Source organism: Aulostomus chinensis, chromosome 11 (genome assembly GCF_037954235.1).
Source record: "Aulostomus chinensis isolate RoL2024-O1b breed Wild chromosome 11, RoL_Achi_v1.0, whole genome shotgun sequence".
NCBI lineage: Eukaryota > Metazoa > Chordata > Actinopteri > Syngnathiformes > Aulostomidae > Aulostomus > Aulostomus chinensis.
In genome coordinates, this window is record NC_141330.1 from 14979507 (window position 1) to 14990466 (window position 10960).

Consider the following 10960-nt stretch of genomic DNA (forward strand, 5'->3'; position numbering starts at 1 on the left):
CTCACTCACTCCTTCATCTCTGGATCACTGGATCATTTCCTCTCTGGCTGCATGACATCACAATAATAAAAGCTGATCTGTAAATACACTTTGGAGCTGCAGCTTTGAGGCATGATGTGGTGGTGGGGGGAGGGGGGGTCAGCTCTGGGGTGTGGTTGGGGAAGACAGAGGGAGGTGTGTTTTTGGTGGTAATTGCAGCCGCCTACTCTGTTTATCTTCACAGCTGATCCCTAGATAATGCGATTCTCCAACAAGTGTTATCATAGAGAGCGCTTCGAGTGGTAAAGTAGCAGAAAGTGGCTCACTGCTGAGTTTTTGAACTGAAGCATTAATAGCTTTGTAGAATAGAGAGATGTTTCATGAGATTCAACTACATGAAACACTGCCATTTTTTCTCACATTTCTCAAAATTAACTTGAATCCTGCCTCTGCTCTTTGTGTCTTGTTTTCACAGAGTCAGACAGCCATTTTGTCCCTGACCCAGAAACCCTGCGGGACACCCTCCGTGAACCTCTGCCTCCTAAACAGTCTGTGATGCCTCCTAAATGGTTGATGAGCTCCACCCCTGAACCTGGTAGTGAGGGTCCACCTCGCACACCATCCAACCACCCCATAAACCAGTACTCCTCCCCTTGTGCCCCCTCAGCTGCGACATCTAAACCTGTCAGGTCCATCTCCTCTGCGGGCGCGACCACGCAGCAGTTGTCATCTGCAGCTCCGACCTCCACGCCTCAGGCTACAAAACAGCCTCCCCTTCCTCCACCCAAGCCGTCGAACAGGGGCAACGCTGCCATGCTGGGTAAGTTCTGTTGAGTCATGGTTCCAAGGTACCTTCTTCATCGTCAAAAGATACAGATGTGCCTCTATGATGTAGGATTCCTGCTGGTGCAAAAGTAAACTTCAGCACAACAAGCAACACACAAACACACTCTTGTGGAGGCATTTGGGTAATGATGTTATCTAAACAGCTTGAGCAGCTTTTCCCCCGCTAATTACTTATTATGCCTGGGCTATTTTATCAGCAACTTTTCCCCGGCATTTTACACTCTGAAGATAACAGGGGCTCTGGTGGCTATGAGCCGCTGTTTGCTCAGACGCAGTGAAGTGGCTTTTGTTGGTGTTTACTTTGGGATTGTCTCATCTGGGATTTTGCCTTAACTCCCATTTGAACAAGGCTGTCTACTTTGATTCATTTTCAGGAATCTTATTAACAGAGCTTAAGATTTTGGTACCTTGCAAATGTGTGCACTTCTTTTCATGCCTTCCCCAATGGAGATATGCAGGGTTTCTTTAAGTAATGATGAGCTGTGAGGCGTTTTTCTCTGTTGCCAGTCAGTCTTAATGGTCAAATGTGCTTTTTAAGTGACGACAGGAATAGGGACAACATATTAAGCTACTTTAGTTATCATGAGTGGTAGATACTAACAGCAGCTATTCTCACTTGGGAAGTGTGAAAATGGCAGCATTTTTTGCAAAATTTGGACAGTATGCAGGCGGCAAATTAGACATCTAAATTTGTAAGGATATGAGTTGATACCTGTTGAGTTTACTGAAGCTGTCCAGAAATTCAAACTCATGACGCAATAACAGAGGAGACCATTTGCAAGAGTGTATAGGGCTACAACAGCATATACTGTACAGCCATGCACCTGCATCCCTGAAACCCTCCAGCTGAAGGCCTCCGTCTCCTCCCTGTTAGTCTCCGCCCTGCAGGGGGGAGAGAACGCACAGCTTCCACTCTACTGGTCCTGCTGGAAGCGAGAGTGCGACTATGACGTCTACCTGTCCCTGCCTGTCTACCTGTGCCGGCGGGCTGGCGGCCTGCGCTCAGGTAAAAGGGTGGTATCTCTGTGGCCAGGGTGCCCATGTCTGGAATGCCCCCCTTCTGAGTCTGCGTTCTTCATCGTGTCGCGTCTTTTCTAGCTGCCAGCATATTTTCTCCCCGATGCCTTTAACATGTTGACTGGCCTTGATTTGCTTCTCTTTAAATGTCTATATAGGAGTTGCATGCACATAACGAGCTGATACTGAGTGTGCTGGGTGAATGCAAGCGGAAAATTTGGCACTCTCTTATTTGACATTGAGTTCAAGGGAGACTCTAAGGTTTCATCTTTGAATTTTTGAACAGTAACCCACTTTGCATCTGCTCAGTTGGGCTGAATGGATGATATGAATGAATGGAAGAATGAAAGTGCTCTAAGATAAAGGCTGACTTAATTTGAAGTGAAAGATCTTATATCAGTCAAGTCTCCTGCATGTTTACAGTGTGTCAGCACTGATATCGTATGCTTCAGGAGCACGGCTATTGCTTTTCACATAGATTGTAGGCTCACAGCTATTCTCAACACCGTTTTAAGAGCTGTATAGCAAGTGTAAAAATATGCATGGAATGTATAAATTGAGCTTCTTGTTTAGCAGATTTTTTGCATTTAGAGATGCTAAGAAACCAGGGTTTGATGGCAGGTTGGGATTCTGGTTGTGTCAAGCATGTCAGCTGTACGTCTCTGTGACCTGGGGCACATGTTGCACACTCGCGTGTTAGAGCTGTGTGTGCATTCATGTTGATGCAGTCATGTGATCTGACTCACTGTATGTATGCATTCATGCTCAGTCAGACATGTAATCCCAGTTGTGTATTTGTACTCTGTCATGCTGTACAGCTGATGCATGTGCACTCATTTCTACAGTAGATAGAAGAGTAAAGCAATGACCCCCACTAGCATCTCACTAACAGGTCTCAGCCAGAGTTCATTTACCTTTATGACTGGATGCGTTTAACTGTGTTCCACTTGCAGGAGACCTCACCCAGGCCACCGGGGTTGCCAGTCTTGTTCCAGCCAAACCCTCTCCACCAATGCCTCCTAAGAGGACCACCCCCGTCACCAAACGCAACACGGAGGACCCCTCAAGCCATCCCATCAACCCCTCACCACTGTCTCTTGAGGATCACAGCAATCTCTCTGTGAGCTTTCAGCTGCCTCCCCCTCCTCCTTCCCCGCCCCTGCCAACACACATACCACCGTCCCCACCACGCCAACACATACACACCCACCACCTCCACCATCAGCACTCCTACCCCCACCCACTGCCCCAACCTATACCCATGTTGTTTGATCCCCCAAGCCCTACCAATGAGTCTCCGCAGCGCCCAGCTCCCGTCCCGCTGCACATCATGATCCAGCGAGCTCTGTCCAGTCCCGGCCCGGCTCAGCCCAACCCAGACGGATCCCAGCGTGCGCATGCCTTGCTTTTTGAAACTCCTCCTGAGTACCAAGGAGATCGAGGGCGCCCCCTGCCTGTCAGCATCCAGCCATTGAAACTGTAAGTTCCTCTATGTACTGACTCAGTTCTAAGAGCAAAATCCAAAGAAATTAAAGACAACAGAAACATTTTATATCCCCTGCAATATTTCTACCTGCACGGTGGGTATCTAAGGATGTGCAGTCTGAAGATAGAGATCATTGGGAACAACAGTCTGTGACTATGCTCGGGTTGCAGCTGCGATGTCATGTCATTGATAACAAAAAAACAGCATGATACAAAGATGTTGATGACCACTCAAAGTGTGGAACCAGGAGAACATTCAGCACCTAAACTACATCTTCAACGAGCATGTGAAGTGCGTGAGTATTTCAGACGGAGGGAGGAGGTGCTGACATTTGAGACAATAGTGTCCCGAAGCACTTTATTTAAGACAGAGACAACGCCGTCCTGTTTACTTTTTTATCTCCATCCGTACTTTACATATGATGATTATTAACTGGCTGAACAAGTAGTTTCTGCACCACTCTGGTTCTGTCCGTTTTTTTTTAAAGTGGATTGTCATGGCCATGTATGAGAGAAAATATAGGAGGAAACTTGCATCAGCCTGTTGTAGCAGTCAGTAAATCTTTTCATTCATTTTCCTTACTGATGCAGAAATTGATTTTCAGTGATTATGTCTGTTACCCCTTTCACATAATAAATCCATGTCATAACACAAATTTAGGCGTTGAATGCTTGAGGGAAGTGGTTGCTATGACATTCAATCATAAGTCTATTTGTTACAGCAGTCTTTTTTTATTTGAGGGTATTGGTTCTTTTATAACTTTTTTTTTCTTAAAAAAGAATAAAATTCCCCACAAAGTTTGCAGATATAATTCAAAATGTAACATTTTAATCCGACCAAAGATGCATAATATATTAAGACTTATGACTAAGTCTGAAAAAAATTCCCATCTCCAGTTCCATTTCCCATGCAAGATATTTCCCACCATAAATCAATAAAGTAGCCTCGAGCATAACCTGGCCGGCTCCATTCATTCTGGAAACTGAGAACTCCATAGATCAAATCTCCATTAAACTTTAAATTCATTCAGCAGTGCATACTGATAGCCACAGCTGCCTTTGGGTGTGATTACAATTCTGGCCTGAATCATCATTCAAGATAGCAGTCGACCTCTGTGCCGAGTGTTTCAGTGAGACGTTCTGTTATTTGTTGTCCAAAACTTCTAACAGATGCCTACCCTGTCATGACATGTATAACTCTCTGAATCTAATCACACAGGGAAAACTTTGGAGTTGTTAAATTCATCATAAAATACCAGGTTCAATATAGAGTAGTGCAGGGAAGATGTATTTTCCTTGGCCAACCCAGAGGCTGTGATTTGTACATTGGATTTTGGATTATTGCAGAAAATGCAGTCTGTGGCAAGCAAAGATTGACTTACCGTTTTGTTTTTGATATTTGTTTTTTTGAAAATGTACAGTTGTACTGGATGAGAAATAAAAGATAAGTTCTAATTGATTAGTTATCAGTAATTGATTACCACTTGGTGCATCTTAAACAGCACTGCACCAGTAACGGTGACGGTGCAAATGGAACGTGGATCCTGCTTTTGTCATATTGAAGATTGGAAGCATAGTTTTATATTTTCATACAAAAAACTATTTTTCTTGAGTGACACTTTATCTTCCCATTAGATCTGAGGATGACTACTCTGAAGAGGAAGAAGAGGAAGAGGATGATGAGGAAGAAGAGGAGTATGACGGGGAGATCCCCCAGCCGGAGCTGGAGCCACGGAGTCGCAGGTGTTTGATCGGGGACACAGGCGTTTGCGTCATTCCAGGGGGAAACAGTAGTGAGGAGGAGGAGGAGGAGGAGGAGGAAGAAGAAGAGGATGAAGACAACGAAGATGAAGAGCACGACATGCACAGAGAGGACAGTGACTCGGACGGTCCTGTGCTATATAAAGATGAAGACTCTGATGAAGATGAAGAGGATGAGCCCCCACTCAGTAAGCACCTCACTGTATTAATAGGCTGATCATCTTATTTTGTGTTTTTTAAGTTGTTTTTTTTAAAGGCCTTTACACCTCTCATTGCTGATCCAGGTGCGCTGGCCAGTAGGGTGAAGAGGAAGGACACCCTCGCCCTGAAGCTGAGCAGCCGTCCCTCCGCCCTGGACAGAGACAGGTTCACTCAGGAGAGGAGCACCAGAGACGACCAGCCTCCAGGACAGACTGGCCTCACCTGGCAGAGCAGGGAGCAGTGGGAGGCCATCCGTGCGCAGATCGGCACGGCGCTCACCAGGTAACCAGAGCTTCATCATGTACATGCTCGGTTGCTTTTGTACAGTGAGGAGAGTGAACATGCACCTGCTGTAGAAATCCAGAGATATTTACTTAGATCTTTGTCCTACTTATTGCCTGGTCTACAAAGTGATGAAGTTGTTTAAAAATAGAGCTTCTCTTTTCTTCTTTCCATCAGACGACTTAGCCAGAGACCCACTGCTGAGGAGCTGGAGCAAAGAAACATCCTTCAACGTTAGTATCAACTTTGCTTTTCACCTTTATTATCAATCACTGAACCCAGCAGAGGGACTCAATGCACCTAAGATCTGTCCATGGTATGAACTAGTTTATTAGCCCTAACAAATACAGCTCAATTAAGGCTGATGCTCTAGTCCACTTATTGCTAATAAAGACACATTTTAACACGAGATCATGTCTTTAAAAATAAAGTCTAACATTTACACACACAAAAAAAAGCAAGATTTTAGGTCTCAGAAGGCTGCTTGAAATATGGATTATAGAAGTCTAATTTTGGAAACAGCTTCTCACCTCCCATCCCTGCGCATCAACCCAGACATAAACACCTCACCTTTTTTTGCAGTTTATAAAAATCTTTTCCCTCCTGTTTTTCTTCAGCCAAAAATCAGGCCGACAGACAAGCAGAGGTCAGAGAGATCAAGAGGCGGCTGACCAGAAAGGTGAGGACAGCACATCCTGCTCACACTCAAGGGTCAAATGTGTTGGATATTAAACAGCTGTAAAACATCCATCTGTTGTAGCTGAGTCAAAGACCCACAGTTGCAGAGCTGCAGGCCCGAAAAATCCTGCGATTCCACGAGTATGTGGAAGTCACGGATGCCCAGGACTATGATCGCAGGGCAGACAAGCCGTGGACCAAGCTGACTCCTGCTGACAAGGTATTTCCTGAGCTATGACACAATTAAGGCACCCGACAAATGTTCCTGCTGTAGACTGTGTTTTATAATGTTAGCATCAAAAGTGACAAAACAAGAGGCAGAGCTGCGGTCTAGTTGCCTACCAACTAGGGATGTGAGATATAACAAAGACACTTAACAATTTGAATGTGTATGTATGATTGTTCACATCGTGCATCAGAGGACATTCCATCTGTTGCAGTTCTAAGCTCAGACACAGATTTTACTCTCAATCAAATCTTACAGTTTGCTGCTCTGTTCCATTCCATTCCCCCAGAAACGTACACTCATAAACTAAACAGCAAACGTGGCACTCTCTTCCCTCTCCCCTCACAATGTAGTCTTGTAAAACAAAGCACAAGTATCATGGATGAGTCAGAGTTGAGTCTGCATGTTTTAACTTAGTGTTTGTTCTTTTGGAGGAGGGGGGACTGGCCATTTTCTGAGACTCAGAAATGAATGAAACGCAAACATTTTTGCTGCACCATATGAGCTGTGGAGGTCCTTGACAGGCTGGAAAACTTAGTGACAATAAGTCCAGATTGATAATATCATCTGCCGGTGTGTCAAACTGCACACAGCTTAGATGTTTGCGTTAGCCAGTAGCATTAGTTCGTAGCGTTAGCATTGGGGGGGCTTGACATTTCTTCTGTCCTCAACTGCTTACATAATCAACATTTCTGCTATGTATCCATCATGGAAGTCCTGGAAAAAAATGGAAAACCTAACAGTGTTGTGTTTGTGGTCATAGAATAATCCCATGATGTAGAAAGTCATGCTGTAGCAGCTCAGAGTATTAACACGCAACACTGCTGTGACTGCCTCGTCTGTTCAGCATCCAGACGTCAGGTCATCAGTGATGTCAGAAGAATATCAAAACTGATTGGCTGTCACGACACAGCATCACGTAAATTCATCTGATGAGTTGGACAATTTTTTTTCTAATTTTTTTAATACTTTTGCAGAGCCTGCAACAGTTGTGTAACAAAATGCAGCGTAGGATAGGTCTCCTTTCTGTACGTAAGCAAGATGGTGGCCCTGACTTTGCCCTAACTTATAAATATTCTTAACCAAAATTAAAAAAAAAAAAGACTCATGATAAAATGTAGATTGTGATACTGCCATAACAAAATGGGGATATGTTATATTCGCTGTATGGTCCGGCCCTACTGCCAACACAAGGGACTCTGGTTTGGTTCCTCTTGATGCCTCAGCTTGTTTTTGCGTCAGTAGAGACAGAATTGGCCTTCATGATGGTTTGTTGACGGGTTCTTTTTAATGTCAGAACTCAGTTGGAAGTGGAAGTGACATCACACCTGAGCTGACATCTTTGTAGTAAAAGAAGTCGAGATTTAAAAAAAAAAAAAAAAAAGCATCAACAGGTCTATCTATAGATAGTAGAGGAACTGGACTGTGTGTGCAACTGACTGATTTTGATGAATGTGACATATTTAGGACATAAGCAGCAAAAGAGCTTATTATCAAAGTGGTCACACCTAGTGATTTGTGGAACAACCATTTTGAATCATGATCCCAGAGTTTGTCTGGAGTCCAAGTAGGAAGCCTGATCTCAGGGGATTCTAGTGTGAATTTGCAATGGGGAAGTTGAAAATTCCAAGTCCTAAAGTGAACTGGTACTGTAGGAATTGGACAATCCTCCAGAATCCTGCAGTTGTAATCAGGTGAAAAAAATGCAACTCCACGTGTGACCGATGTAACAGAAATAAATGTATTTGAAAAGGGGGGAAGCTAAAATCTTTCTTCCAAACTTGTGTTTCTTCTAGGCGGCCATCCGAAAGGAGCTCAATGATTATAAGAGCACTGAAATGGAGGTGCATGAAGAGAGCAGAATCTACACGAGGTACAGCTTTGATCTGAAACAAGTACTCAGCAGAATGTCTGCCTGCTCCTGCCTCATGACCTGGGCTTTTCTTTGTAGGTTCCACCGGCCTTAGCGTCCTCCAACTTTCCTCGGATAATGAAGCACTTAGCGTCTCCGTGGCAAGAAGCTGCTCCCTATGCAGACAGATCGCCCTCATTCATGTCCAGAATGTACTGCACAGTTTTATCAGGGATCACCTGGAACTGAATCTACACAAGAATGCTTGTCACTTCCCCTTCATCGCCCTCTCACTGCATCCCTTTCACTGAACAGAGGTGGTGGCGGGTAAGGATGCAGTGTTTCTCCTGGACAGAAGGGGATCCACGTGCCACTGAAGTTGAGAACTTTGCAGAGGACCTCGCATACAGGGCTCACTCTCTCTCTCGCTGTCTCTCTCTCTCTCTTTTCTCTCTCTCTCGCTCTCTCTCTTACTCTTTCTCTCTCTCTGCTGTGATGTGATGTGGTACCCCTCAGGGACGTGGATCTAGTTCAAAACCTTTAATGCGGCCTCATTCTGTGTTGCCTTTTTTTCTTCTTTACTGTATATGGAACCGCTAATTCATTCATCTTGTTAATGTGATAACATACAATAACAATAGTAATAATAATGACTTCTAATTACTCCACACAGTAATAACTGAGACAGACGGCTGCAGCTAGTGTGGGCTGGAAGATGGAGACTGGGATATTCTCTTCTAAGACTGGACATCTCTGGGATATTGTGTTTTATATTAACTGTGTACAGATTGTGATACCTTAGAATGAAACTCTTGAGAGATCTAATTACAAACTATTGTGTAATGCACAAGATATTTTAAATTGTAATTTTTGATCACGAGTAGTGACAGCTTTTATTTGAGCCTTGTTTTATTTGGCTTGCCTGTATTTATGGTTGTGATGTGAGGTGGCCATTTAAGCATCAAACTAGATATAGAAAAAGTGCAGATCAGGAGGCAGTTGGTGAGTTTCTGTGCCAACGTACCCTATGCCTAAAGGACTATAGGATATTCATATATTGATTTTTTGCAATCCACTGCATGAGCCAACACAGATTCCACTGGATCTGAATTCATTTATACTTTTTTATGAGTTTTTGTACTTCCCTTTATTCAAACATGCAATGCATTTTTCTGTAGCCTTTGGGAATAAGGTCAGCGCTAGTGTACTAAGAGTTAAATGTAAGTTGCTGTAAGTGTAGATCAGGGATTTATCAAAAAATCTGAAAATGTATAAACGGTCAACAGGGAGTCATTTTGGCTGGAACTTTTGGAAAAACTGCAGAAGTGTTTTTATCTTGTCTTGTTGTCTGGCCAGTAGCTTACAGGGTTCTCTACGCTGTGTACAGGTGGATATAGATTTAACTGATGCTTGTGTATATCTTGTCTTCCTTTCATTTGAAAAGAAATTTTAAAAATAAAAGTATTATAGGTTGCTATTTTTTTAAGCACAAAAATATTAGTTTATGATTAAATGCTACAAGAAGGGGAATAAGAACGTGTACCTTTTTCTGTAAAAGTTCATTTTTAATTGAATGTGGAATTGTATGGACAGACAGTTATTTTCTTTTTAATTGTACATAGTCACATCTGGATCTAATTAAAAAGCTTACAATTCCTCAACCCTTCTGTGTGGTGATCCTCCATAGCTCTGCCATCAGGTCAGCTTTTTTTATTTTTGCACAATTGAGTAGAAGAAGCATATTGAGAAGTTTGGAGTTGGCAATATGTGGCTCCAGTGACACCTGGTGGTACGTTTTAGTCTAACGCGCTGATGAATTCCTTGGAAAACTTGCAGCTGTGGACAAAGATTTGATATGAATCAGTGACCCCTCATGCTGTATGATCTCGGTCAGCTAACTGAACGTGACAGCTGGACAGTAATGATGAAGACACGATTCTAGAACAACATACAAATTTGGTGAATGTAGATGAAATGAATAATGAGAAAACATAATGTGCTGTTGGCTGGTGAGACAGATACAGGTACACAGACCATGTCACACCTGTATCCACTTGTAGAGGGGAGGGGCTGGTTGTCAGTGGCAGCCATATAAGGAAACTGGATGTCCTGATTGACAACTGAGTACTAAACATGACTGGTGTGTTTCTACTGATAGGTGCAAAATCTCAAACGATATCTCAAAATAGGGAATGGGCTAAAACTACAACTGTGACGTACACTCACTTGCTAATTTATTTGGCACACCTATGAAATGTGGATTTTTTTTTTTGTCCACAAAGACACACAAAAATATGCTATCATAAATGCAACAGAAAAATAAATTTAGGTTAAAAAAAAAACTTCAAAAGGCTTGTGAAATCGTCAGTGTTTTCAATTGTAGCGTGGTGCCTATTCTGCTTTCAAGCTGGAACACAGGTTTGCAATGAGGGGATTCAAACTGTCTCCCTAACACTGAAGGCTTTTGTACAGAGAGTGTCTGCTTCTTAACTTGAACTCCGCCTATGTTTCTGAAGAAATATATCAACTGAACCCATCTACTCTTATTTGAAAGCAATCATTTCTACATACATCATACTAATTACATAATTCAAATCACAATTACTATGATTTTAATACACTCCCCGTCTCAT

At 43.0% G+C, this 10960-nt stretch overlaps 1 protein-coding gene across 8 annotated transcripts in view; it reads left to right on the forward strand.

Moving 5' to 3' along the window:
* phactr4b (phosphatase and actin regulator 4b) overlaps positions 1 to 9988 on the forward strand; it is a 28164-nt gene extending 18176 nt beyond the window's left edge. For 6 of the 8 annotated variants that reach the window (XM_086218801.1, XM_086218802.1, XM_086218803.1 and 3 more), the window contains 10 exons: positions 455 to 799; positions 1700 to 1831; positions 2796 to 3321; positions 4963 to 5276; positions 5373 to 5571; positions 5749 to 5804; positions 6189 to 6250; positions 6332 to 6469; positions 8272 to 8348; positions 8427 to 9988. In XM_086218801.1, coding sequence (XP_086074927.1) covers positions 455 to 799; positions 1700 to 1831; positions 2796 to 3321; positions 4963 to 5276; positions 5373 to 5571; positions 5749 to 5804; positions 6189 to 6250; positions 6332 to 6469; positions 8272 to 8348; positions 8427 to 8442 — 1865 coding nt within the window. In that variant the 3' untranslated portion in view covers positions 8443 to 9988. The remainder of the gene's footprint in view (positions 1 to 454; positions 800 to 1699; positions 1832 to 2795; positions 3322 to 4962; positions 5277 to 5372; positions 5572 to 5748; positions 5805 to 6188; positions 6251 to 6331; positions 6470 to 8271; positions 8349 to 8426) is intronic. The other 2 variants (XM_086218806.1, XM_086218805.1) reach the window with 1 other exon arrangement.
* The last annotated feature ends 972 nt before the right edge of the window (positions 9989 to 10960 follow it).